At 44.0% G+C, this 24,412-nt stretch overlaps 2 protein-coding genes across 9 annotated transcripts in view; both read left to right on the top strand.

Moving 5' to 3' along the window:
- The window catches only part of Ankrd17 (ankyrin repeat domain 17), a 134,372-nt gene extending 125,674 nt beyond the window's left edge, over window positions 1-8,698 (top strand). For all 8 annotated transcript variants that reach the window (XM_032916146.1, XM_032916145.1, XM_032916151.1 and 5 more), the window contains 4 exons: window positions 2,689-2,937; window positions 4,484-4,662; window positions 5,638-5,802; window positions 7,342-8,698. In XM_032916146.1, the coding sequence (XP_032772037.1) occupies window positions 2,689-2,937; window positions 4,484-4,662; window positions 5,638-5,802; window positions 7,342-7,401 (653 nt within the window). In that variant the 3' untranslated portion in view covers window positions 7,402-8,698. The remainder of the gene's footprint in view (window positions 1-2,688; window positions 2,938-4,483; window positions 4,663-5,637; window positions 5,803-7,341) is intronic.
- A 4,038-nt stretch (window positions 8,699-12,736) lies between these two features.
- LOC116912427 (cytochrome c oxidase assembly protein COX18, mitochondrial) lies at window positions 12,737-24,198 on the top strand. Its single transcript, XM_032916494.1, has 6 exons — window positions 12,737-13,123; window positions 14,325-14,425; window positions 17,791-17,954; window positions 18,278-18,402; window positions 21,361-21,468; window positions 23,742-24,198. The coding sequence occupies exons 1-6, from the start codon at window positions 12,800-12,802 to the stop codon at window positions 23,916-23,918; spliced, it is 999 nt and encodes a 332-aa protein (XP_032772385.1). The 5' UTR covers window positions 12,737-12,799; the 3' UTR covers window positions 23,919-24,198.
- The last annotated feature ends 214 nt before the right edge of the window (window positions 24,199-24,412 follow it).

The raw sequence follows: 24,412 nt of genomic DNA, 5'->3' as shown, positions 1-24,412 counted from the left end.
GAGACAAACTGAAAGATCCTAGCTCGAGTCTCAGGATGGTGCGCCCCAGGAAACACCGATGCCAGATGAGCCCCCAGATGAAAGATCCCCAAAGAGAGACCCTTTCTCAAGTCGCGGGAAATCGCGGACCCCAGACACAGAGAGACCATTTTGGATGTAATAAGCAAAGGCGAGGTTTATTACGGAGATCTATTACGGGGATCTCCGGGTCAACACGTATCCTGCGCAGGAGACAGAGGTGTCGACCCCGAAGCTCAAAAGTCAGGGGTTTATATAGGGAAGGCTAGGGGGTTTGGCGCGGTTACACACAATTGGCTAATTCTGGCGCGGCTATAAGTGATTGGCTCATTTAAACATGGCAGTGAGATTACAGCACAGCAGGAGAGTACGTATTGACTGGAGCGTACAGGATCTTAGGAGCTAGGGGCGGTATCAGGGTTTGAAGGACATCTGGTTAAGGTGTGACTCTGAGTAAGCTGGGGGAGGTGCCCTTCTGCCAGATGGTTTGGGTCAGTCCTGATAACTCGGGCTGGTTCCTGCATTCCTTTTCTTTATCTTTATAGTCTGTTAGTCCTAGCGGCAGGGCGGGGCTGCCTGGACTTGCTTTTCACAGTGTTTAGCCCTGAGTTTGTGAATTTTGAAACTTACTCTTTTAACTTCATATTTTTAAACCTTAAATCTGTATAATTTTCCTTTCAAAACTAACTGGGAACCGCTTAGGGTTTTTTGGTATTTTTATTTTTGTTTTGTTTATATTTTTTGTCTTTGTGAGAAAGTATCTATAAAACTCTGCCTACCCTGAATCACACTGTATAGATGATCCTGCAGCGAAATGTACAGAGATTTACCTGCTCGTGCCTCCACGGTCCTGGGATTAAAGGCATGTGGTTGGGCCTTTGAAACTGTAAGGCTTGAAGTGAGTCTTAACTACCGGGAGACCCCTCAAGTGAGGCGCGAGATAGGAGTTCCATGCAAAGGCAAGAGGTTTATTTTCCCGGCACGTTGGGGGTCGACCGTCAATCAGCCCCTTGTGGGGAGTGACTGGAAGGCGACCCTGAGTGGCTGTAACAAGAAGTTTTTATACTTTTAGGGGTACAGGTTACATCATCCAGTTTACAGTTTAAACTTGTATGACATGCCTTTGAGCTCTATCTGGGACAGAGGGTCAGGTGACTGTCAGTACATTCTGTGGATTTTCATGAATGTGTCTGCTCCTCCCAAGAACTGTGGGTGGAGAATGGAACTCGGCCTGGCCTTGAGAGGCAGGAAGCTGGTACTGGCCTAATCTTGACCTGAGGCGGTTGGTGTAAAGCTGGGGCAAGCCCTTAGGGCCTCATAACCTACCTACTTTCTACCGAGCCAAGCCTCCTAATAGCTCTTATGCTTCTGTAAAACTAGGGTCCTTCTTTTTTTTTTCTTTTTTTCAGAGCTGGGGTCTGAACCCAGGGCCTTGTGCTTGCTCTACCACTGAGCTAAATCCCCAACCCCGAACTAGGGTCCTTCAAAACCTCAAAGCAGGCCCATCCCCAGTGATATACCTTCTAATCTTTTCTAAATCTCATACTGATTTGAGACATTTGATCATATTAGTTCATGGAGAGTCAGTCTCAGAGTACCTCATCATAAAACACAGTTGTTTGCAAAGAATACAGTTGGAGGGAACAGGGTGTGTGCTTGCCTAGCATACACAGTATTTTGAATTTGATTCCTAGCACTGATGAGCCAGGCATGGTGGCAGATTATAGGTCTGATCTCAGCACCCAGCACTCATGAGGGAGAAAGAAGAATCTGCAGATGCACTTATTTTAAACATTGTTCTTTTAAAAGTTTTGATTTTCTATTAGCAGATATTGGCTTAATTAAATACAATGGTGATTTATTAAATGAGTAGTTTGCCACTTTGTAGCATTGAGATCATTATAGTCTAACATAAAATCCTTGGGCTTTTTATAAAATATGTGTGTGGGCGGGAGTCAGGTATTAAGAGTTGAGCACAGGGCCTCATGAATGCCAGGTTAGCACTAACTATATCATTGAACTAAATTGTTATTATTAATCAGATCTTAATGTCCACATATGTTGTTTTTAAAGACAGAGTTTTATTTTGTAGCCTGGCCTGGCCTTGAACTTGTAGTCTTCCTGTATTTTGTTTGAAACAGGGTTTCATTATGTAGCCCTGGCTGTCCGGAAACTGACTATATATAGACATTCTGCTCTTGAGCTCCCAGATAACCTACTGTCACTGTCACTGTCACTGTCACTGTCACTGTCACTGTCTCTGTCTCTAGAAGGCTTGGACTAAAGGTGTGCACACCACCATGCCTGGCTGCAGTCATCTTGACTGAACCTCTGCGGTTGCAGATGTGCACCATCATGCTCAGCTTAAGCAATCTTGTAACAAAAGAGAAAATTATTTCAAAGCCAGAAAGAGGCTGTTGGGGAAGGAGGGCAGGGACAAGACAGTGGTGAAAGTAAGGGGGGGTAAAATTAAAAGTGTGGTGTGTGTGTGTGTGTGTGTGTGTGTGTGTGTGTGTGCGTGCGCGCGCATGTATGAACTGATTGTATGGAAATTAAAATAATTTTAAATCTCAGCTGTCAGAAAGATGTGTATTTTAAGATTTGGTTTTACAAAATTAAATATTTTACAGAATATATATCTCTATTCTATTTCAAAATATTGTTTTCCAGAGTCTCCAGCACAGTCAGTGTCCTCTGGAGTTCGTGCACCATCTCCTGCCCCATCCTCAGTACCTTTAGGGTCTGAAAAGCCCAGCAGTGTCTCTCAGGACAGGAAGGTTCCAGTTCCGATTGGGACTGAGCGTTCTGCACGGATCAGGCAAACTGGAACTTCAGCTCCATCTGTTATCGGGAGTAATTTGTCTACATCAGTAGGACATAGTGGCATCTGGTCCTTTGAAGGGATTGGTGGCAATCAAGGTATGATGTGCTGTATTATATTAGAAATGAAGTTTATTCATTTAGCTAAAATATTTTAGTCGGTTTTACATTGGTTCGTATTTTGAGTTTTTGAGACGTTACTTTTGTGTGTGGTGTTCTTCCTGCATGTACGTCTGTGCAGCACTGTGTGCCTGGTGCCTTAAGAGGCTGGATGAGAGCATCGGATCCCGGGGTTGGGATTTGGCTCAGTGGTAGAGCGCTTGCCCTAGCAAAGCGCAAGGCCCTGGGTTGGTCCCCAGCTCAAAAAAAAAACAAAAAAAAAAAAAAAAGAAAAGGAGAGCATTGGATCCCCTGAAACTGGACATGCAGCCAGTTGTTAGCTGCCATATGGGCGATGGGAATTGAACCCAGTTCCTCTGGAAGAGCAGCCATTTGCTCTTCCTCTCTGAGCCATCTGTCCTGCCCTCATCATTCCTTTAAAGGATCTCTGTCCCTGTCTCTCCAGTTAGATGAGTATCATCTTTTACTTCTGCTTTCGTGTGCTTTTCCCTCTGCACTGCCTCATCTCTGAAAATAACCTAATGCGTGTAAGCAGTGCTGGTTTACTGAGAGTCTCCCGTACACCACAGTGTCCTTAACTAACTGTCGCTAAGGCCAGCCTTGACCTTGGTCCTTTTGCCTTTACACCTCAACACTTGATTGCAGGTGTGTGCTGTCCTGTCCTACAGAAGCCTCCTTGTATTTTCATTTGGCCACATTGTGGTGATGGTGTTTCCTTTGAGTCCTTTTTTGGCTTCCTTGAAGCTTTGGCTTTGTTGCTGCTGTTGTTGTTTTGCTGTTGGTTTTTTTTTTTTTTTTTTTTTTTTTTTTTTTTTTTGTTGTAGTCGTTTTGCTGCTATTTAAGTGAATAAATGTTTATTTAAGGGGTTTCTCATGTGAATCTTCCACCGTCCATTAATGTTCAATCATGGTCAAGATTTCCCAAGATGGTCCTCTCAAATAACTGATGTATTCCAGTTGCATTGTTAGAATACTGACACAGTTCTTTTGTGTATTATTATTTTATTTTTATATGAATTAGTGACATTTGTGACCGCTTCGGAATTCTCCATATGAACTCTTTGGCGTCGTCTTTCTTCAGACATTTACTTTAGGAGTCGTAGCAGAGTAGGTTTACTCACTTCCCTCCTCCTCTCCTTCACTCACTGAGGATGAGTTTATGTCATATCCGTCTCTAAGAGATCTGTAGGATACACCAGTGCTGAGACCGAAAGACACTCACAGCTCTTAGCTGGCTTGTAGTTCTTCCCACAGACTTACTGTGAGAAAAGCAATCCCACGGATTTACTACACCAGGCTTTTCTAAAGATGTGGAATTTTTTTTGTTGTGTTTTATTATACTGTTCACTAAGCAATGTGGAAGTATTGTTGTAAATATAACAAAAATAGATTATTTTGAAAGAATTCACAATTTGGTATAGTTAAAATAGGAATTATAAAGTGCTTTTTGTTTGTTTTTTTTTTTTTAACTGTGTCTTGATTTTGAATGTTATCAACTTTTGTTTCTGGCTTTCTTTTCTCTCAGACAAAGTGGACTGGTGTAACCCTGGGATGGGAAATCCCATGATTCACAGGCCAATGTCTGACCCAGGAGTGTTTTCACAGCATCAAGCAATGGAGCGAGATAGTACAGGAATTGTAACTCCTTCTGGTACATTCCATCAGCATGTTCCTGCAGGATACATGGACTTTCCTAAACTTGGGGTAATTTAAATACATATTTTTGCTATTACAAAAATATTTTTTTGTTTGCTTGTGGTTTGTTTGTTCTTGTTTATTCCTGGTCATCTTTCATGTCTAAGTGCATAAGCTTTGAAGTCCTCTGGTACTTGACGGGACAGACTGGCTAAGAGTCTGTCCAGCCATTTACCGGATTCTTACTTCAGCAGTCCTTTATTTGTTTTGGTTGGGGTATTGTTTATTTTGTTTTCTTAGACTTTTGTTTTTACTTATGTGTACATGTGAATATATATGTGCACATAAATGCAGATGCCCACTGAGGCCAAAGAAGGCATTGTTGGTTGGAGCGAGATTACAGGAAACCAAGAGCCATCAAAAATAGGAGCTAAGAACTGAACTTGGGTATTTTGCAAGAGCAGCAAACACTGTGTTAAGCCATCTCTCCAGCCCACGTAGAACCCTTTATGAGGCTAGGGCTTACTTTCTACTTGGTTTTTATTTTGTTTGTGAGACAGGGTCTCAACAGGTAGCTTTAGAACTCTGTGCAGACCAGACTGGCCCAACTCACAGAGTTCACCTGCTTCTGCCTCCTGGATATTGGGGTAAAAGGCCTTGGTCACCATGTCTAGCTAAATATGTTTATATCAGAGAGTAATTTTTAGCTTCTGTGAATAACCTATAAATTCATAAAGTCAAATGAGGCTTTAAAACCAGTTTTAGGGCTTTTGGCTCTTTTGATTATTTTTGTTTAGTTTCTGTTTTTTTGTTGTTGTTTTTTGGTTTTGGTTTTTTCATGGGGTATGTGTGTATCTCTGGCTGGCCTGAAACTCACTTTGTAACCCAGACTACCTTTGCCTCTCAAGTGCCACTTTGTTTTCTGTGACAAAGTTCTCTCCACATAGTCCTTATAAGACTGTTTATCAGAGGTAGGAGTCTATGAAAAAAAAATTTAGTGACTTGGATGTTAACCTCTCTCTCTCTCTATCCCCTTTCTTTAAGAGTATGCCTTTTTCTGTATATGGGAATGCAATGCTTCCTCCGGTAGCACCTATCCCTGATGGTGCTGGAGGACCCATATTTAATGGCCCTCACTCTGCAGACCCTTCTTGGAATTCACTGATAAAGATGGTTTCAAGTTCCACAGAAAACAATGGTCCTCAAACGGTAAGGCTGATGATTTAGCAAGCAGTCGCTTACGTGCTTACAGAATGAAGCGAATAGACTTAGGAAAAGCATGGTAGCTTTAGAGCTCAATGAATGCAGCCAGCCGAGGACAATGACTATAGCTGAAGGGCATCAGAAATCTTCGTAAAATGTTACTTACTGTTGTGAAAGTAATCATAGGAAGTTTTTATATTTTATTCTGTAGCAAGTGGTATGTAGAAGAATTTAATTACATAGCTGGCCGTGATAGTGCACCTTTAATCTCAACACTCAGCAGGTGGATCTTCTTAAGTTATGGGTTAGCCTGGTTTACATCGAGAGTTCCAGGCCATCTAGGGCTACATAGTAAGGCCCTGTTTTCAAAAACAAAATAGTAAGATGCAAAGTGATCTTCATTGTAAAATAATTAACATTACAATTTGCTCCTTTGTTAAGAGCTTTACAGTATATGAAAACCTAGAATAATGATTATATACTTGTTTTGGGGCAGGATGTATCTTGCTCTGTCTTGTCCGACACTCATTAGGTACCCCAGGCTGACCCCAATCTTAAGGTACAACTGCTTTAGCCTCCTAGGTCCTGGGACAATAGGAATAAGGAACCATACTTGTCTGATGCTTACGTTACTTTGGTGTATATTCAGTACCTCTGAATAATCGTCCTTTCACAGCAATCTTTATGTTGTTAAATAGTTTTAAAATTGTTTGAGCATCACCTCTTATTAGGGTTTCAAAAAGAAAAGGGAAGCAAGGAGAAAAGATTTGAGAACTAGAAGGTGTAGTTTAGTGACAGGACACACCTTACCATTCTCAAGTTCCCAGACTCATTCCCAGTCAGGGCTTTGACATTATTGTGTTTTCTCTAGTATTTCCTAATGTGCTGCAGCTCTTTATTTTTACCACCACCCCCAACCCCTGGGTATTCCATGTATTATTTATCCAGTGTTCAGAAATAGTAGGTTTTTAAGTGATTTTTATTCTAATTTGTGTGAGAGCTTTTTTTCTAATTTGTGTGTGTGTGTGTGTGTGTGTGTGTGTGTGAGAGAGAGAGAGAGAGAGAGAGAGAAAAATGAAAGAGGTGAGTGTGGTGTGTGCGTGCATCGTTTTACCTGCATGTATGTCTGTATCCAAGCGTGTTTTGTGCCATTGGAGCCCAGAAGAGGTTCTTGGAACTAGAATTACAGACCGTTAAAAGGTGCCATGGAACTCTGGGGATAAAGGCTAAGTCCTCTGCAAGAGCATTCTATGCTTTTAGCCACTGAGGCTCTGCCTTTTGTTGTTCTTCAGTTCTTTGACAAGAGGTCTCAAGCAGCCCAAGCTGTCCTTAAGACTTCTTACCCAGATGAGGATGAGCCTGAACAACAGAGAATTCCTTTTTTTTTATTAGGAGTAAATGTCTCACCAAATCTGGCTATATGTTGAAGATTGAATAGATAGATTACGTTGTCTTAGTCCATAGACACTTGTTTCTCCGAGTATTATCTTAACCTAAGAATCTGCCTGGTTTGCATTTGGTGACACAAATGCTCTGTGTTTGCAGGTGTGGACCGGACCCTGGGCACCTCATATGAACAGTGTGCACATGAACCAGCTTGGCTGATGAGGACAAACCTGTCAGCCTGCAGATTCCTTTCATTCAGAGGAAGTCACAAGTGGCCGAGAAACATTTTTATGCTCCCAAATCATTCTACTGATGTGCTTGACTGAAGTGTGTAGGCTTTTTGCAGAAGAACTTACTAACTGACCTATTTTCTGTGAACATTTGTGACAGCCAATTCTCCATTATCATCCGTTTTTACCTTAGTTAGCATTTTTTCTTATTTTTCTTCTTTCTTTCCCTCCTCTCCTTTGGACATGACTTTCTGTTGAAGCTGTTCTTTGGCTGGTTGGTTTTAGTACTGTAAACTGCTTCTGAGCAAACACGGAAATTTAGCAAAATTATGTAAACTTGATCCTGAAGTTTTAGAATGGCAAATAAATGTACAATTGTTTACATAACAGAAAAGGCTAAGCAGAAAGTAAATTTCAGTCTGTCAGTCTAGAGGCTCTACTTCATGTAGACTTAAACTCATGTGAGATATGTACTTCATACTCAGAAACCTGGATGTCTCCTTCATACATTAAACTATTAATAAGCACCACTTTTCTACTTGTATAATTTCAGCATAGGTGACCTGATGGGCATTAACCGTGGATGTCCCTGCGTTAGCTCTGCAGCACCCAGCGTACTCCCTAGTGGGTTTGTTTGTAGCAAGGCAGATAGAAGAAATTTCTGGCTTTTCCATGTCTTTATTAAATTGGTCACACTTTTCAAACTCACGCACACATATCTCTTCAGTCTGGACTTTCTTTGCCACGATGACTCCGTAGTTAGACTCTTATGCTCAGTAGTGTAAAGCCTTTCCCGTAGTGGCTGCTGCACTGAGGTGAAGCATCTTCAGTGGCACCAGTGGTCTCTTCTAACCGGAAAACTTCAGACTTTTGAGCAACTTAAAAGCCACCACAGTTCTCAGTCAGCATATATTGTTTATTTTTAAAGATTTCAGCATATTTTATATTGGATACTATTGATTCTTATTAACATTGGCTCTTCCTGGTCAGCGAGAGTCAACATGCAGTTTTCCCGTTTCCAGCATCTATGTCTTAGTTTGAAAGGCTCCTTGCTCTCTGCATTTGTTGGTAGAAGTGAAAAGGATGAACAGCTAACTTGGGCCAACTCAGAAAGGAGTGTTTGGGTTTGTTTTTAAAATGATTTATGGTCAATCCATGAATACACGGATTATAAATTAAAGTCTCCATTTAACCTGTTTATATGTGATTCAGGGCCACACTAAACTACTCAGTGGGAATTATATATTCCATCCACTTGAAACAATAAACAATAATGTATACAAGAAGAGTATGTGTCCTGCCCTGTCTCCTATGGAAAAGTACTCACATGGTTGAAATATAAATGGTTTATATGTGAGAAATGCTGTCGTAGGACATGTCAAATACTATCAGTTTGGTTTTTAATTAGACAAACTTTACACAGTAAAACCTGAATGAAAGCTTACGCACCCCCAGCTGAGGTTGATAATGTCATTCATTGGTTGTCGTAGTGTATGATGTGACATGATCCTGCAGTGACCGGAGTAGAGTTTACAGTAGTTCTCAAACCACCCAGCGCACCTCACATGCTGTGGATGCACATTTAGTTTCTATCTCTGCGTAGTACACCCAGATTAGGAGGAAGGTAGCCTATAAATACAGCCATGAGCTTAAAAGAAAATTCAAAAGCACTTTACTCACACAAAATAACAAAACTGTGATGTTGACATTTTGTATTTAATTTTGCCACAGTTCTGTCTTCTTCCTTCTCACAATACTTTTATGAGAGAACTAGTTATTTTCTGACTAAAATAATGGAGTTGGAGAGCAGACACTACTCAGTGCTATCACATGTGAGTAGTGTTCACATAATCTTAATGAGTGTCTTACTGATAAAGGAAGAAGGGTGGAAGGGGGGGGTGTTTTATTCATGTTAGAATGTGGAGCATGGAAATAGATTTGAGCCCTATATCTCTGGGCTAAGAGAGCAGGATAGTGCCACAGTTCTAGAAATTTGTACGAGAAACATTTCAAATACATTTTTATACTTCAGATGTATTATTGAACATTTTACTTATTTAAACAATAAAAAAGTTCCCCTTCCCCCCTACAGATTATCTCTGCCCACTACATAGTTTGCTTCCTTTTAAGAAGTGACTTAACAGATAGCTGTGCTGGCGTACCCCTTAAAATCCCAGGGGCAGCCAGGGCTACAAAGAGAAACCCTGTCTCAAAAAAGAAAACAAGTGTTCCAGTGGTGGTGCATGTCTCTGAGCGTGGCAGGAGGGTCTCTGAGTTCAAGGACAGCCTGGTCTATAGAGTTCCAGGCCCAACAGGGCTACATAGTGAGACCTTCTCCTAACCCCACCCCCCAAGAGAAAAATACACCTAAATCTGACTTCAAGGGGTTATTTCTTATACTTTTTCATAAGAGTAATTTGCCTCATACATATTTTCTTAAATTTTCCTCAGTTTGGAAATCTTATTTGGAAAAAGAGCCCTCTAAAATGACATAATCTATATTAAAATCTTGAGTAGTGTGTTAATATTCTATAATAAAAAAGTTGAGGTTTAAGGTTTGAATGATTAGTAAAATGCATGTCTAGTATATGTCAAGCTGGTTAATCCTAGCACATGCCTGTGGTGCTTATAATTCCAGCACCTTGTAGCTGAGGTTGGCGTGTAACACTGGAGCTTCCTGCCTCTGCCTGCTAAGCACTGGGTTCCACTGAACAGTGCTGCTTGCTTTCATCCCATCCTAAGACGAATGGTAAGAACCATTTAGGACCATCTGCTGACATTGGTTTGGAGGGGAGGCCTAAGACTGGCATGCATTCCTCGAGTTTGCTATGTAACTCAGGCTGACCTCAACTTGTAGCATTGTTTTTTTTTTTTTTTTTAAAGAACATATTAGACTGGAAATGGAATAGGTAGGCCAGGCTGGCCTCGAGCATACCTAGCTGTCTTTGAAAGAGTACCAAGTGCTCTTAACCTAAGCCATCTCTCCAGCCCCCTTAGTTGGCTCTCTTCAAAGAAATGAAAGGTTGAGAAGGAAAATTAGTTGTATAACAGTAAAGTTAAAAAAAGTTGACTACAAATACTGAGAAATGTTATAAATATACGAAGTTAATTTGCCATGTTAGGATTGTTAACTTGCCTTAATAACGTCATTTTACACTATAATGTGCAATTCAAAACATTCACAATGTTGAATGTGATGTATATTAGGGATAATATGATTCGTGATTTACGGCTACTTCCCCTGGCCTTCTCACATAGATAGCAAGTTCTGATTGGATATTGGGTCAGGGGTTAAGAGCACTTGTCCTCTTGCAGAGGATACTGAAGGATTTGATAACCAGCACCCAAATGGCTCACAACCATCTATAACTCCAGTTCCAGGGGATCTGATGCCCTCTTCCAACCTTCAAGGGCACCAGGTAGGCAAGAGGTGCAATGCACATAAAATATATGTTAGATTCACATAAAATGCTAAAATTTTTTAAACAATTGCAAAAAAAAATGCCTTGTTACAGTAAGTTTCAGAGGGTTATTGCAGGCAGTGGCCCCTTATATTTTTGGGTGTTTTGAGAAAGATCTCTAGTGAGACCCAGACTTGAATTCCAACCCTGCCTTTGCCTCTGGAACTAGGACATGGGGATTGCTCAGAGTACAAAGTCAGCCTGTATTATAGAATAAGTTCTTGAGTAGCCTGTGCTACTCTCAAGGGGGCTTGGGGAAAGCATAAAACTGTGCCTGATAACCTTAATCCAATCCTTAGAATTCTCTTTCCAGAAGGACAGAATTGGCATCTTCAAGTGGTCTCTGATCCCACATGGGTTTCCTCCTCAGGGTTAGAGATAGATTTACCAACATATCATGCACATTATTAATAACACTACACATGCTCATATGCAACATTATATAAGTATTAATAAGTTTAGTTCACATTCTAGTATATGGGTTTGATTTTTAATTGATTTGTTATCATTACTTTGACTTCTATGAATACAGGTGCTCGGAGATATCAGAAGAGGTGGTCAGATACCTGTACTTGTAGAAAACATTGTGTTAAAGATTTCAGTAATTGCTTGAAAATTTTGGTTTAGGGTTTGCGAACAATAGATTTATAAACAACGGGCTTATTTCTACACAGAGAAAGTATTGTTTATGCTTACTATAATCAAGTACAAATTCACTTATTTTCCCAGTGTTGAGAATTGATTCTAGGTTCCCATGTGGTAAGTTGGAGCTTGTGGGAATTGTTATTTAATGAACTTCTCTGGCTTAAGGCCATTTTGGAAGGGTCAACTGGATATTACCAGTTCTCAGGAAGGAGGGTGGGGAGCACTACTAGTTTAAATTGGCAAGAGATAGGTGAGTTGTTTTAGAAAAGAGGGTTGTGGTGTGGGAGCTGAAGGCAGGTTACCCAAGTTGCAGAAAATAAGTTACCTGATTGCTTTGGTAGCTGTTCACCGTTTGGCTTTATCTACTGGGAGAGGTTTCTTTTTTTTTTTTTTTTTTTTTTTTTTTTTTTTTTGGGGGGTTTCTAAACACTCAATTCACTTTGGCCTACCCTAGGTGTGGGCGCTTCGTTGTAAGAAAACTCCTTGTCCCAATTATTTGCAGTAGCCAGGAACATAAAAGTGAAAAACTCACTGTTTTTGCATGCCCTGTGCAGTCCATTTAACTAGAAGACAGTGCTCCCGTTGAAGTAAAATTGTGTTGATGGTAATTCACTTTGTAGAATGAATAATAGTATTTTTTCCTGCTTCTTATTATGATGGTGATTCCTTTCAGTCTCACTAGGTAGCCCTGGCTCTCGAGTGCTGGGATTAAAGGCGTGCGTCACCACTCGGCATTCTACATTCTCCTATTTATAAAGGAATATAGAATGTTAACCAGGACGGATAGACAGACAGTTAAGTCTTATTATAAGGTAGAACTGTGCCTAAGGGATAAAGGACGCAGAGTAACGCTGAGCGAGCCAGAAACACTCACTCATTGCTCTCAAAGTAGGTGTTTCAACTGTGCGTGGAGGAAACGGAGCTACAAACGATTCGCGTCTTGGGCGGAAGCAGCCGGGTCACAAAAAGTGCTCAAGCCACAATTTCCTTGGTTAGAAACTGAAACTCAACAGCAAGGCAGTTTGCTTGCCCCGCCTACCCCCTGCAGTTCCGGTTCCTGCTCTGAGCTCCACCCCAGCAAGGAAAGGAGTCTTCAGAACCGCAAGCTGCTTTGTGCCGCGTGGGAAAGGCGGGGCCTACGTCATCTCTAGCGCGACGCTGGACTTCATCGCTTTGGCTGAGTGGGTAAGGCGGGGCCTCAGGCTGGCGCATGCGCTCAGCCTCCTGATGGCCAGGGTGTAGGTGTCTACCTCGCTGACCTGCCGCCCCTTGTGTCTAGCCATGCTATGCCGATCGTGTGCCGGGTTGCTCCGGTCGCTGCGCACCTTGCAGCTCCGGGCACCCGGATCACTGCCCGCCTGGAGCAGCGCGCGGCTCCCAACCCTTCCCGTATGGGCGGCCGCGTCGGTTTCGGCGGCCTCTCCGGGTGGCTGGTATGAGGCCCTGGCAGCGTCGGCGCCCGTGCATGCGGCGGAGGAAATGCTGCTGAGCGCGCAGGAGACCACAGGCCTCCCTTGGTGGGGTAGCATCTTACTCAGCACCGTTGTCCTGCGTGGTGCTGTCACTCTGCCCCTGGCCACCTATCAGCATTACATCCTTGCTAAGGTGAGGAGTGATGGTCCCGTGCTGCCTGTCTGCTTGTGTTAACCATCGAGGCTGCGTCTTTGCTAAAATAATTTAGTTAGCATTTTATGTTCAATGATGGTTGCTGACCCGACCTACCAAGTCTTTATTCGACATACAAGTGCTTCCCAAACTTTTGGTTGAGACCAGTATGCAGAAGAAATGGCATGGATGAGCCTGTAACACTGGGGACGTAAACGTTTAACAGTGTGCCTGCAGCATTGTTTGTCACTTTTTTTAACTGCTCTTTATTAGTAGGAAGGTATCACTAAGTTAGCAGTTTCCAAACTTAGATTCTTAACCGTGGGCCTACCACCTACTACCCTTATCTGACGAGTTGGCCTTTTAGGAACTCTTTTCAATGGATTTGGTATAGCATTACCCTTCCATGGCTGCTCCGGGGGTGGGTTTAAGTACTTTGAGTGACAGAGGATTGCCAGGAAGCAGTCACAGTGAGGTGTTAACACGGAATGCTGTTTTCTCTGTAGTGGGGAATCTAATGATGGAATAGTAAAATTCAAGATGCAGCTTTTATTTACTCCTCAAAATCCTATGGAGGAGGTGCTGTTAGGTTTAGTACATACTGGGAATCAGAGGTTATGCACAGCCAGAATTAGGCACCCATAACCAAGAAGTTGCAGTTGGTTAAACTCAGTGTGGTTGCCAAGATCACGCAGATAGGTGTACAACAGGAATTTAGATTTGGGGCTAAAGATATTTTAAGCAAGCTAATTATTAGATATTAAATGTTTCTGATTACAAGTGTGATCAGTAAATGACATTTGCACATAGTCTAAAGAACAGAGAATAGAACTGTGAGTTTGATTGTCCTGACCAAATGCTGAGTGGAGAAAGAAGGATTATATGGTTTATAGGTTACATAGTCCATCATGGAGGAGCTGCTGAGCAGGAGCAGAAGCAGAAACCTTGGAGGAACACTGCTTACTGGCTTTCTATTCAGCATAAGCTCGTATGCCTGGGGTGGTGGTGCACAGTGGCCTGGGTTCTGTCATGTCAATCAGCAATCAAAAAATAAAGGCCCCGTGGGCGAATCTGACGGAGGACTTGGAGGACTAGGAGGTCCTTTCTCCTGGATGTGCCAAGTTGACAACTGAAGGTAACTATAGTGGTTATCAGTAGAGATCCTTTATGTGCTCATCAAACAACTTTTTTCTTTAGTTAGGTGGAAAACTTGCAACCAGAAATAAAAGACATCGCCAAGCGCCTTAACCAAGAAGTTGCAGTCTGTGCACGTCAGTTTGGTTGGTCCAAGAGAGTGGCCAGGTATGCAGCTTTTGTGACAGCAGTCAGGAAAAAGTTCGTGTGTGTGTGTGTGTGTGTGTGTGTGTGTGTGTGTGTGTGTGTGTACACATACACAAAAATACATACCTATATGTATATATAGTGTAAATACAGGGTTAGGTGTTCTTTTGATTGGCTCATTTATATTAATCACTACGCAGCATGGTTGTTCATGCATTGGAATGGAATCGAAGAAACAGGCGTCATCCCAACTCCCGTAGAGCTGAGTGGTCCTCCCACCTCAGCTTCTCAGCTCGAGATTACAGGTGCAAACCAATGCACCTGGCTCTATATGTCTAATGTGACAGGGCTTCGTGTGTAACAGGATGCCCTTTAGGGAACTGTACCCTGGAATGACTTTGAACTCCTGGTCTGCCTACCCCCATCTCCCACGTGCTTAGATTACACATAGGTGATACCACACCTGGCCTCGGTTCTGGGGAGCCACTGAAAAGAGAGCCGTGTGGCCAGATAAAGTCAGTGAACTAAATACTGTGTTAAGATTTGAGGTAAGTCAAGGGAGCTGGGCAAGTGAGTAGTTGTCAATTGCTGTGTGGTCCTGCCCTGTCCTGTCCCGTGTTCATGGGTCAGCCGACCCCCCACCCCCTTTTTAAAATTGTCTTTGGTGTGAAATGGTTTGACTGTGTAGCTCAGGCTAGCCTTGCACTTCCTTCCAAATGGCATCTCTACAGTAATGTGCCACGGCGCCTGGCAAATTCTATCTACTGTGAGCTCTGTCATCTTTATTGGTGCTCAAAAACACTTGACATTGCCCTGAAGAGCTGGATCAGCAGTTAGGGGCGAGCACTGCTTTTGTTTGTTTATTTGTCCTCTGTTGTTTTCTTCTGAGACGGGTTTCTCTGTGTAGCCCTGGCTGTTCTGGAACTCACTTTGTAGATCCGGCTGGCCTTGAACTCAGAGATTCGCCTGCCTTTGCCTTCTGAGTGTTGGGATTAAAAGCATTGGTCTTCATGTCTGGCCTAAAGAACACTTACTGCTCTTCCAGAGGACCCAGGCTTGATTCTCAGCACTCATGTGGTAGCTCATGGCTGTCTGTAGCTTCAGTCCTAGAAGTACCCAGTACCCCCTTCTGACCTCTGAGGGCACCAGGCGCTCATGTGGTGCAATTAAATACATGTATGCAAACCATGTGTGCACATAAAACTTGACATGTAGGGAAACAGTGTAGTTAGACAGTTGAGTCAACACATGAATCCCAGTACTGTGCAGGTATATCTCTAGCTCCCCCAGGCCATCCAGGCTACAGACTGAGACCTTGTCTCAGAGAAGGAAGTAGAAAGTATATGTGTTAATGCATGAAACATAAAGCCTTATTTGTCACATTGTACTGGCTAGTTTTGTGTGTCAACTTGACACAAGCTGGAGTTATCACAGAGAAAGGAGCCTCCCTTGAGGAAATGCCTCCATGAGACCCAGCTGTAAGGCATTTTCTCAAGTAGTGGTCAAGATGGGAGGACCCAGCCCATTGTGGGTGATGCCATCCCTGGGCTGGTGGTCTTGGGTTCTATAAGAAAGCAAGCTGAGCAAGCCAGGGGAAGCAAGCCAGTAAGTTATATCCCTCCATGGCCTCTGCATCAGCCTCTGCTTCCTGACCTGCTTGAGTTCCAGTCCTGACTTCTTTTGATGATGAACAGCAATGTGGAAGTGTAAGCTGAAAAACTCTCTCTTTCCCAACTTGCTTCTTGGTCCTGATGTTTGTGCAGGAGTAGAAGCCCTGACTGAGACACACATAGAAGCTGAAGCCTGGAGTTCTGGTATTTTTATAAAGAGAAAGCTGAGAGCAACAGCAGTGGGCCAGGAACAGCGAGTAGTCAGTCATCTGCTTGGGCTATAGATGCTTGGCGAGGTGACATTTATGGCGCCTTGCCTGTGCTACACTGGTCCATTTTGTTGGACAACCTAAAAGTTTCAAGGACCAGAAATGTGCAGGTGTGTGTAGAGAAATAAAGTACAGATAAAAGGAAAAGAATAGAAGGGCCTAGAATGTGTGTACTGACTTAGTCCAGCATATTACGAGTTGATTAAACTCATATGTCAAGTAAAGGCCCACCGTGCACTAAATGTGTGTGATAAGAGATTGAAGGTCAGCGCTGTGACTTGGAGGCTGCCTGCTTTGAGCTAGTGCTACCCTCCCTGCCTCAAAAAAACCCAATAATCGTCCCTCAAGACCGTGACCCAGAAAGTAAGACAAAAAGCAACCGTTGGGTGTGGTGGCACCTAGTCCTGGTGGTAGGAAGATGGGAGGGCATCAAATCAAAGTTCAAGGTCATCTTGACCTGTCTGAGGCAAAATTTAAAAAAACTACTGAAGTAATTGGTCTGGGCGTGGTGCTGCATACTTTTAATTCGCTGCATTTGGGCAGCAGAGGCAGGCAGATCTCTGAATTCAGGGCCAGCTTGGTGCATGGTGAGTGCCAGGCCAGTCAGGACTACACAGTGAGACTCTGCCTTTCAAAAGCAAAAGAATCTGAAATGGTGAACAGGTTAACATACCCCTTGTTGGATAGTTGATAGAAAAAAATGGAGGCCATTTTGACAATCTCAGAGTACACACTGCAGGAACCAACGGCTTCGTTAGGAAGTCAGGTAATGGTATTTGCCCGGACTACAGAGTTAAGTAAAATATGCTTTCAGCTGAATTATCTGTGTTAAAATTGTGTTACACATTGTTGGTCTTGAAATCCCAATCTGACAGGAGGTCACTAGGTAGCCCAGGTGTCTCAGTTAGGGTTTTACTGCTGTGAACAGACACCACGACCAAGGCAACTCCAATAAAGGACAGCATTTAATTGCGGCCAGCTTACAGGTTCAGAGGTTCAGTCCATTATCAAGGTGGGAGCATGGCAGCTTCTAGGCAGGCATGGTGCAGGAGGAGCTGAGAGTTCTACATCTTCATCTGAAGGCTGCTAGCAGAATATTGGCTTCCAGGTAGCTAGGGTGAGGATCTTAAAGCCCTGACCCACAGTAACACACCTACTCCAACATGGCCACACCTTCTAATCCTGACACTCCCTGGGCCTAGCATATACAAACCCTCACACCTTACTAAACTGGCTATGTAGCTAGAGCCTGGCTTCAAGCAGTTAAAGACTGTGATAAATAAAATGATTGTTAAAACCTTATTGGCTAGAGATCATTACAGACTAAAGCTGTAGTCTGACAGTGTCAGTAAAAGGCTGTGTGCCTTCTGCTTAGTGGCTGTCCCCTACTGGTTACCATAGTTTAAACCTCTGTTCAACCCGTCAGCCATCACCACACACGGGGTGTGTTGTAGGGTGAAGCTTCTGCTAGCAGTCGGGCGTCACTCTCTTTCTCCCCTCCCCGTAGACTCACTTACCTGAAGAACATTCGCAGACTTGTGTCGGAGCTGTACGTTCGTGACAACTGCCATCCTTTCAAAGCCACAGTGCTAGTCTGGGTCCAGCTTCCAATGTGGGTCTTCATATCCGTCGCCCTCCGGAACCTCAGCACAGGGGCCACACATACAGACGGTAACTATAGAAATCCTCTTCTCTCAAATTCTTTAATGCGGCATCCTAGTAGAAAAACAATCCTAGTTTTTGTAACTACCATTAACTGTCTTCCTTTTATCACAGAATTCAGAGGCTTAAGTGTAAACAGTCTGTGTTGAGAACAAAAACTTGAGAAAATGAAACAAAACAAAGAAAACTATTAGTATAAATAGCTTGAATAAAAAGAACGCAGATGTTTGAATGTTTGAGCGAGGCACTCTGGGATTGTTAGACTTGTGTGTTCCTGACTTCTTTCAGCTGTTCTGAGGAATCCTGTGTAGTTTGTGTGTCAACTGTTTCAGCAGGCACCTCTATTCAGGACCAGTTAGCTGCTGGCGGGACCCTGTGGTTTCCTGACCTCACTGCAGTGGATTCCACCTGGATTCTGCCTGTCTCTGTTGGTGTTGTCAACTTACTGATAGTGGAGGTCAGTGGCTTACATCGGGGGTTGCTGGCCACTTAAGGCACTGGGATTGCTCTGCTGCTACTATTCTGACATCACACATTCCTGTGTGCTCTGTTGGTGGACGTAGCTGTGAATTCTGATGTCATATCAGCTCTTGACAAGGGCCAGTTCTTTTATGTCCCTGGGTGTCAGGATCCTTATTGTTACGGTAAGAGCACTACTCCGAGCACAGCTGCTCACCGCTAATCCTAACAGTCAGGACACAGACAGGAGGAGCCCAGACACACAGACCGCATGACAAGACCATGCCAGAGAACCACGCAAAACAAACAAGAAGTTACTTAAAGCTGGGTGCGCTGGTACTCTCCCTCAATCCCAGTGTACTCAGGAGACAGGCAGGCAGTCCCAAAAGCTCAGGGCTACTCTGATGTACACAGTTTCAGGACAACCAGGATTACAAGGAGAAAACCACTCTCCAAAAAAGAAAAGAAGAAGAAGAATTGAAATGCCTAGTCAGTTTGGTTTTAATTCCACAGTCAAATTGTGGGTTTTGTGTGTGTGTGTGTGTGTGTGTGTGTGTGTATGTGTGTGTGTATTATGTGAATTTATTGGTAGGGAACCATAAGTAACTGACTGCCATTCTTTTAATAAATGACTTAGGAGAAACACATACTTGGAAAATACAGGATTTTTCAGTTGACTCTTCTGTTTCTTGAAGTGATTGACTCAACAGTCCACAGAAAACATGCTTGTAATTTTATAAAGAATTCAGACTTTGAAAATACTCACAAACCTCATGTCAAATGAGCACTGTCTGGGAATTGTAATTTTCACCTTCTGTGTGGCAGACATTTTGTTTAGCGCCATGGAGCCGGGAATGTAGTTCGTTTGATGGAATGTTTGTATAGCATTCATGAAGCTCGGGGATCTATCTCATTAGCAAATACACTTGGGTATAGTGATACATGGTGTAAGAGCAGTCAGAAATTCATGGTCATTTTCAACTGTTCATGCTACCCTAGTCAAGGACCAGCCTCAGCGGGGAGAGGTGGTCTTGAGGAAGGGGAGTTTGAGAGCCAGGAAGAAACAACTTGAAGTCAATCCTGGGTACAAGAGGACAGTTCTGTACTCTGCTCCAGATGGCTCCCTAGACAGCTCTGCTGTCTTTCATTTATGTATCAGTTCAGTCGTTTACCCAGATTCCCCTTTGACCATCCCATAGACCAGCGTTTTATGACCTGATTCTTAGAAGACAGCAAGTACACTTTTTTAAACATGGCAAATGAGTTCAGAGATCTGTCTGCCTTTGCAAGCACAGACAATAAGCTGGCTGGGTGGGATCTTGCCCTGCCATCACCACTCTGCTTATCTCGTGCCTTAATCTCTTTCTGACAAGCTGGTTCTCATGTAATTCATATTGCATCCTTATGTTTTTCATAGCTGAGAAATCCTGTTTATATATTTTTGAACTTGTGTTTTCAGAGTTCTTTCCCACACAGCCTTAAGGGCTGTCCTGAAGACCTCAGCATCACAAAGACACATTCTCACTTCCTAGAGTCATGCTGTTCTTTATTATCTTGGTGTCATTAGTCTTAACAGGGAGAGCATTCCCAGAAGGAAGAACATGAAAAATATGTGCATTATTAAACAAACAAGCCTCACGCCTAGCAACCATCAGTACTCATGGAGGCCCATGCCCTGCTAGCTCTCCACCAGGGCAGGAATTGTGTCTTGCTTTCCCTTCCGAATGGCCATGCAGGACTCAGCCCCCTGAGGATATGTGTAATCCCTGTTGAAAAAACAAAAGATGGGGCTAGAGAAATAGCTTGGTAGTGAACCCTTGCTGCCCTTGCACAGGTCATGGGTTCAATTCCCTGCACCCCCATGGCTGCTCACAACAGGTTTTACCTTCTGTTTGAACACCTTGCTGGTATAAAGTAGAGAAACATACTGGAAAATACAGGCTTTGTCAGTTGCCTCTTCCATTACCCATAGTCCTTGGCACCAGTCACACAGGCAGTGCACAGATGTGTAGGGAAAACACTTATACATGTTTTGGTTGCTGTTTGTTTCTAAGAAAAGGCATCTGAAGTCATCGGTGAACTTTTGTTGTGGAAAGACATCAGGTGCAGTATAAATGTTCTTCCTTAAGCACACTTGGAGTGGCTCTGGTGTGTGTTCAGTGACTGGTAGGTAGGTGGGCGGCAGTGATGAACAGAGGCTGAAATGAATTAGTCAGTGCTGACACAAAGCTCTAACTCAGCAGTGCTGAATAGTTGACACGAATTACCTAATTCAAACTAACCCTGTAAGAATTATACTGTGGTTATTTCAGTTTAAGGGAGGGAACGCGGTGCACGAGTTAAAACTTATGAATCTCAGGGAATATAGAGCTGCCAGATGCGGACACACCTGTCTATAATCTCATCCTTAGAAATTGAGCCAAGAGAATCCCTCCATAGTGACAGGCTCTTCCGAAATCAACACGGCAGCATCAGGCTGCCTCTGCAGTCACAGACCCCCTGCTTCACAGGCGCTGAGGCTTAAGTCTTGTTCCCAGCCTTGGAGATAGACAGTTCGTTATGCAAGTTCATCGGTGTTGAAATTGTTGCCTTCAAGTGCTGTGTCGTTGAACCACACACAGTGCCAGCTCTTAAAGGTACTGACAGAGGTTGGTCGCAAATCAGCTTTTAACAAAGTATGGTGGTACAACCTGTGATCCCAGTAGATGCAATGTTTGAGGCTACCCTAATCTGCTGAGTGAGTTCTAGGCTAGTCAGGGGTACACAGTGAAACCCTATCAGAGAACACTAGTCTGTCTCACAAATCCGTAAGCCAAAGACGATCTGGAGTTACTCATTCAATTTACCAGTGCTAGGATTATAGGAGCACCTTAAAGCTTAGGCCTCAGTGTGTATTTTAAAATTTGTCTGATTTAATGTATATTTTAGTAATCATGGTGAGTGTGTTCTATTTCAGATTTTTGCTCTTCAAAAAATCGGGAAGTCACGTTTTCAAATGTATGTTACGAATTTTGTTCGAGCCGTCTCGGTGTTGATGGTCCCAGTGGCTGCCACAGTACCCTCGGTGAGTAGCATGGCGTGGCATGGGGCCATGAGCAGCTTCCACAGCCTGCCATCCTGCCCTTGCTCTTGAGAAGGTTGTGTCTCCAGCTGACACTGAGCACTGCTGGACTGACCACCTTCCACGTGGATGCGTCCCGCTCTCCTGTCACTCCCTGCTGTCCTTCTTGTTTTAGTCTGACAGAACGCCTCCATAGTCAGGTAGTTACCCACTCCCTAGCTAATGCATGGAACAGCCTCCGTGAGGACTGCTCCGCAGACTTAAAAGAGAAGACTGTCAAAGTCTGGGTGAAGCCATGAGGACTGCTCAACCCTGTGCATTGCTGCGGCTTTGTTCCCTTGTCTCTGTTGAGACCCAACAAGTATTTGAAAGAAATAGAAGAACAGTTGATTTTTGTTACAATTACTTTGGTCTGTTACATAGTTTCCACAGATTCTTCAGAAGCTGTCAGCAGCCGTGTCAGGGTCCCTTTTATCTTTACTCCACCAGCATGAAGCGGGTAATGGAATTCAGCTGCTGGCAGTTAAGGTTAGACAGCAGGTGGAAGTGGACCCAAGGCTGTGGGTACCCAGTGTAAAACTGCAGATCACGGTGGTGCTTACGTGGGTGTCTGTCACCTGTGCAGAATAAGCTTCCACAGAGTTGGAGCAGACCTCACACTGAGCATGAAAGGGTGGGTAGCACAGTATTCTCTCATCAGGGAGTGTTGCTTTACGATTCTGTGCACCCCAGAGTGGTGGCAGGAGAAAACCCCGATGAAGCAAGAGCAGGGCATGCCAGGGTCGAGCTCAGAGTTTACAACAGATGTGAAACCCGTGTCGTATGCACCCATCCTCTGGCCCGGGGGGTGGCGGGGTCCAGAGTGGTCCAGTTCGGAGATGGTATGGCAGCTCCACAAAGACAGCAAGAAGCCTGCTGCCTCCTTCCGCTCCGTCACACAGTGCCTCTGACACCTGCTCTCAGGCGCAGTGGTCATGGTGGCTGCTGGAGCAAGTTACATTGCGGCTGGCAGGGTGCTTCAGGTACACATGGCCCTTCTGAGGAGCGTTGCTAGGGGTCCCACTGAGGAGATGTCCTCGTGTCTTACTTGTTTGGTCACATCTAATTTAAGAGCCTAGAAAGTACGTATAGTGGTTTTTTGGATGTCATATACCCAGCAAAATTAGGATTTTGTTTCTTAGCAACAGAAGGAATTATGTGGTTAGCAGCCTATAGTTCCATCTGGATGCATTGAGAAACGCGGTGGGCAAAACGCTTGGCAATTCTGTGTGAGCTAAAGGTGGTGCGTGGCCATTGTCCCAGCTACTCAGAAAATGGCAGGGAGGGCACGTGTGTGGATGTCACGGGACAGGCTCCTGAGTCTGTTCTCTCCTTCCACCAGCAGAGGCCTAGGAATCACGTCCTCATCATCCGGGTTGGTCCACCTTGCCATTCGTAGGCGCTCATTTTAATGTGCCTTGAATGTTACCTCATTTTCCCTCAGTGGCACAGTGAGGCAGGCCCTGTTAGTCTCCCACTTGAGTAAAGAGGAGCCTAAGCTTGGGAGGGAAGTTAAACCACGACTGCTGCTGGGGCGGCTCCCTTTTCCAGCCGGCTCAGGTACTGATCGATCGATCGATCGATCGATCGATCAATCGTAACTGCAGTGCTAGCCTGCCCGCCCTTGGGGTCTCCCTCCCTGTGGGTGGTGTATTGTGCTTACCGTTCTGTACAGATGCTCTCAGAACGGGGACAGCCGCTGCCCCGCTTCACAGGTAGGAAACTGAAGCACAGGAAATGAGTAGCACAAAGCCAAAGGATGCATGGAGAACAGGACTCAGGCATGGAGAGCCTCATCCAGACCTGACTGCCTTCTGATGCTCAAGCAAAGCTTGAAACACACATATGTTTACAAAACCCACGTATGTGTTGGAAGCACATATGTGCATAAAAAGGCCTCAGGCTTAGTCTGAAGTGCCAGCCTGGGTTGTATCACAAAAGAAAGTTGATGATAATTCTGTCTTGAAGAACTAAAAAAAAATGCATCCTGATAACACAGAGAAACTAGTTACTGGGGAATCATGGGAGGCCGATGCATACTAGGGAAAGTGAGGTCCAGTCAGATTGCCAAGGGACGTGGCCTCGCCCCCAGGCTACCACCATCTACCTGCTTTCCTGCTTCTGTGTGCTCAGCCCTCTTATCTGGTGGAGCCCTCATGCTGTCAGGATGCCGGGGTTTCGACTGACTGCAAACCTCGGCCACACAGGAACCGGTGCTGACCGTGTGCTCTCTCTAGGCACTTGTTCTCTACTGGCTGTGCTCCAGCCTCATGGGCCTCTCTCAGAACCTTCTGCTGCGCTCCCCTGGCTTCCGACAGCTGTGCCGGATACCACCGAGCAGGTCAGACTCGGAGACCCCGTACAGAGACCTCTCTGCTGCCTTTTGCGCCAAGTTCCTTTCAAGAAAACGATGAGTCCGCTCCCAGTTCCGTGAAAAAATTACAGATGTCATTGTCAGCTTCATGCACTGAATTTCAAAGCTTTTATTTAAATATCATGAAGCACAGTGGGAAAGATGTAATTTGGATGTATTTGACATTTAGTATTAAAAACTAAATGTTCAGTTGTAAAAGTGTAAAAATAAGACAGGATGCCTGGCCTTGTTCATAAAAATCATAGTTTTGCTGAGAACAGGATTAGATCCTGTGTAATCTTTGTGCCCAACTGTCCACAAATAAAGGTTTGTAAATTAAAGTCTCTGGAAAGATAATGTCTTTTTAAGAAAAAGATTTCGTTTTACATGAATTATGTGTGTGGTTGTGGAGTATGTGCATCTGTGTGCAAGTGTGCTGGGATCCAAACTCAGATCCCTAGGAAAGCAGTGTGTACTCACCACTGAGCCATCTCACAAGCCTCCAGTGAGGTAACTCAGCCACTGAGCCCTTTAGCCATCCCTCCAGCCCAAGAG

Source organism: Rattus rattus, chromosome 11, assembly GCF_011064425.1.
Source record: "Rattus rattus isolate New Zealand chromosome 11, Rrattus_CSIRO_v1, whole genome shotgun sequence".
NCBI lineage: Eukaryota > Metazoa > Chordata > Mammalia > Rodentia > Muridae > Rattus > Rattus rattus.
Note: the sequence above shows the minus strand (reverse complement) of the source record. Positions and strands in the feature narration are given on the sequence as shown.

Bases quoted from the DNA above. Each gene is read 5' to 3' on its own strand.
- LOC116912427 (XM_032916494.1), top strand. From the start codon at position 12,800: ATGCTATGCCGATCGTGTGCCGGGTTGCTCCGGTCGCTGCGCACCTTG. The intron at 13,124-14,324 runs GTGAGGAGTGAT...TTCTTTAGTTAG, and splicing joins AGCATTACATCCTTGCTAAG to GTGGAAAACTTGCAACCAGA. The intron at 17,955-18,277 runs GTAACTATAGAA...CAACTGTTTCAG, and splicing joins AGGGGCCACACATACAGACG to CAGGCACCTCTATTCAGGAC.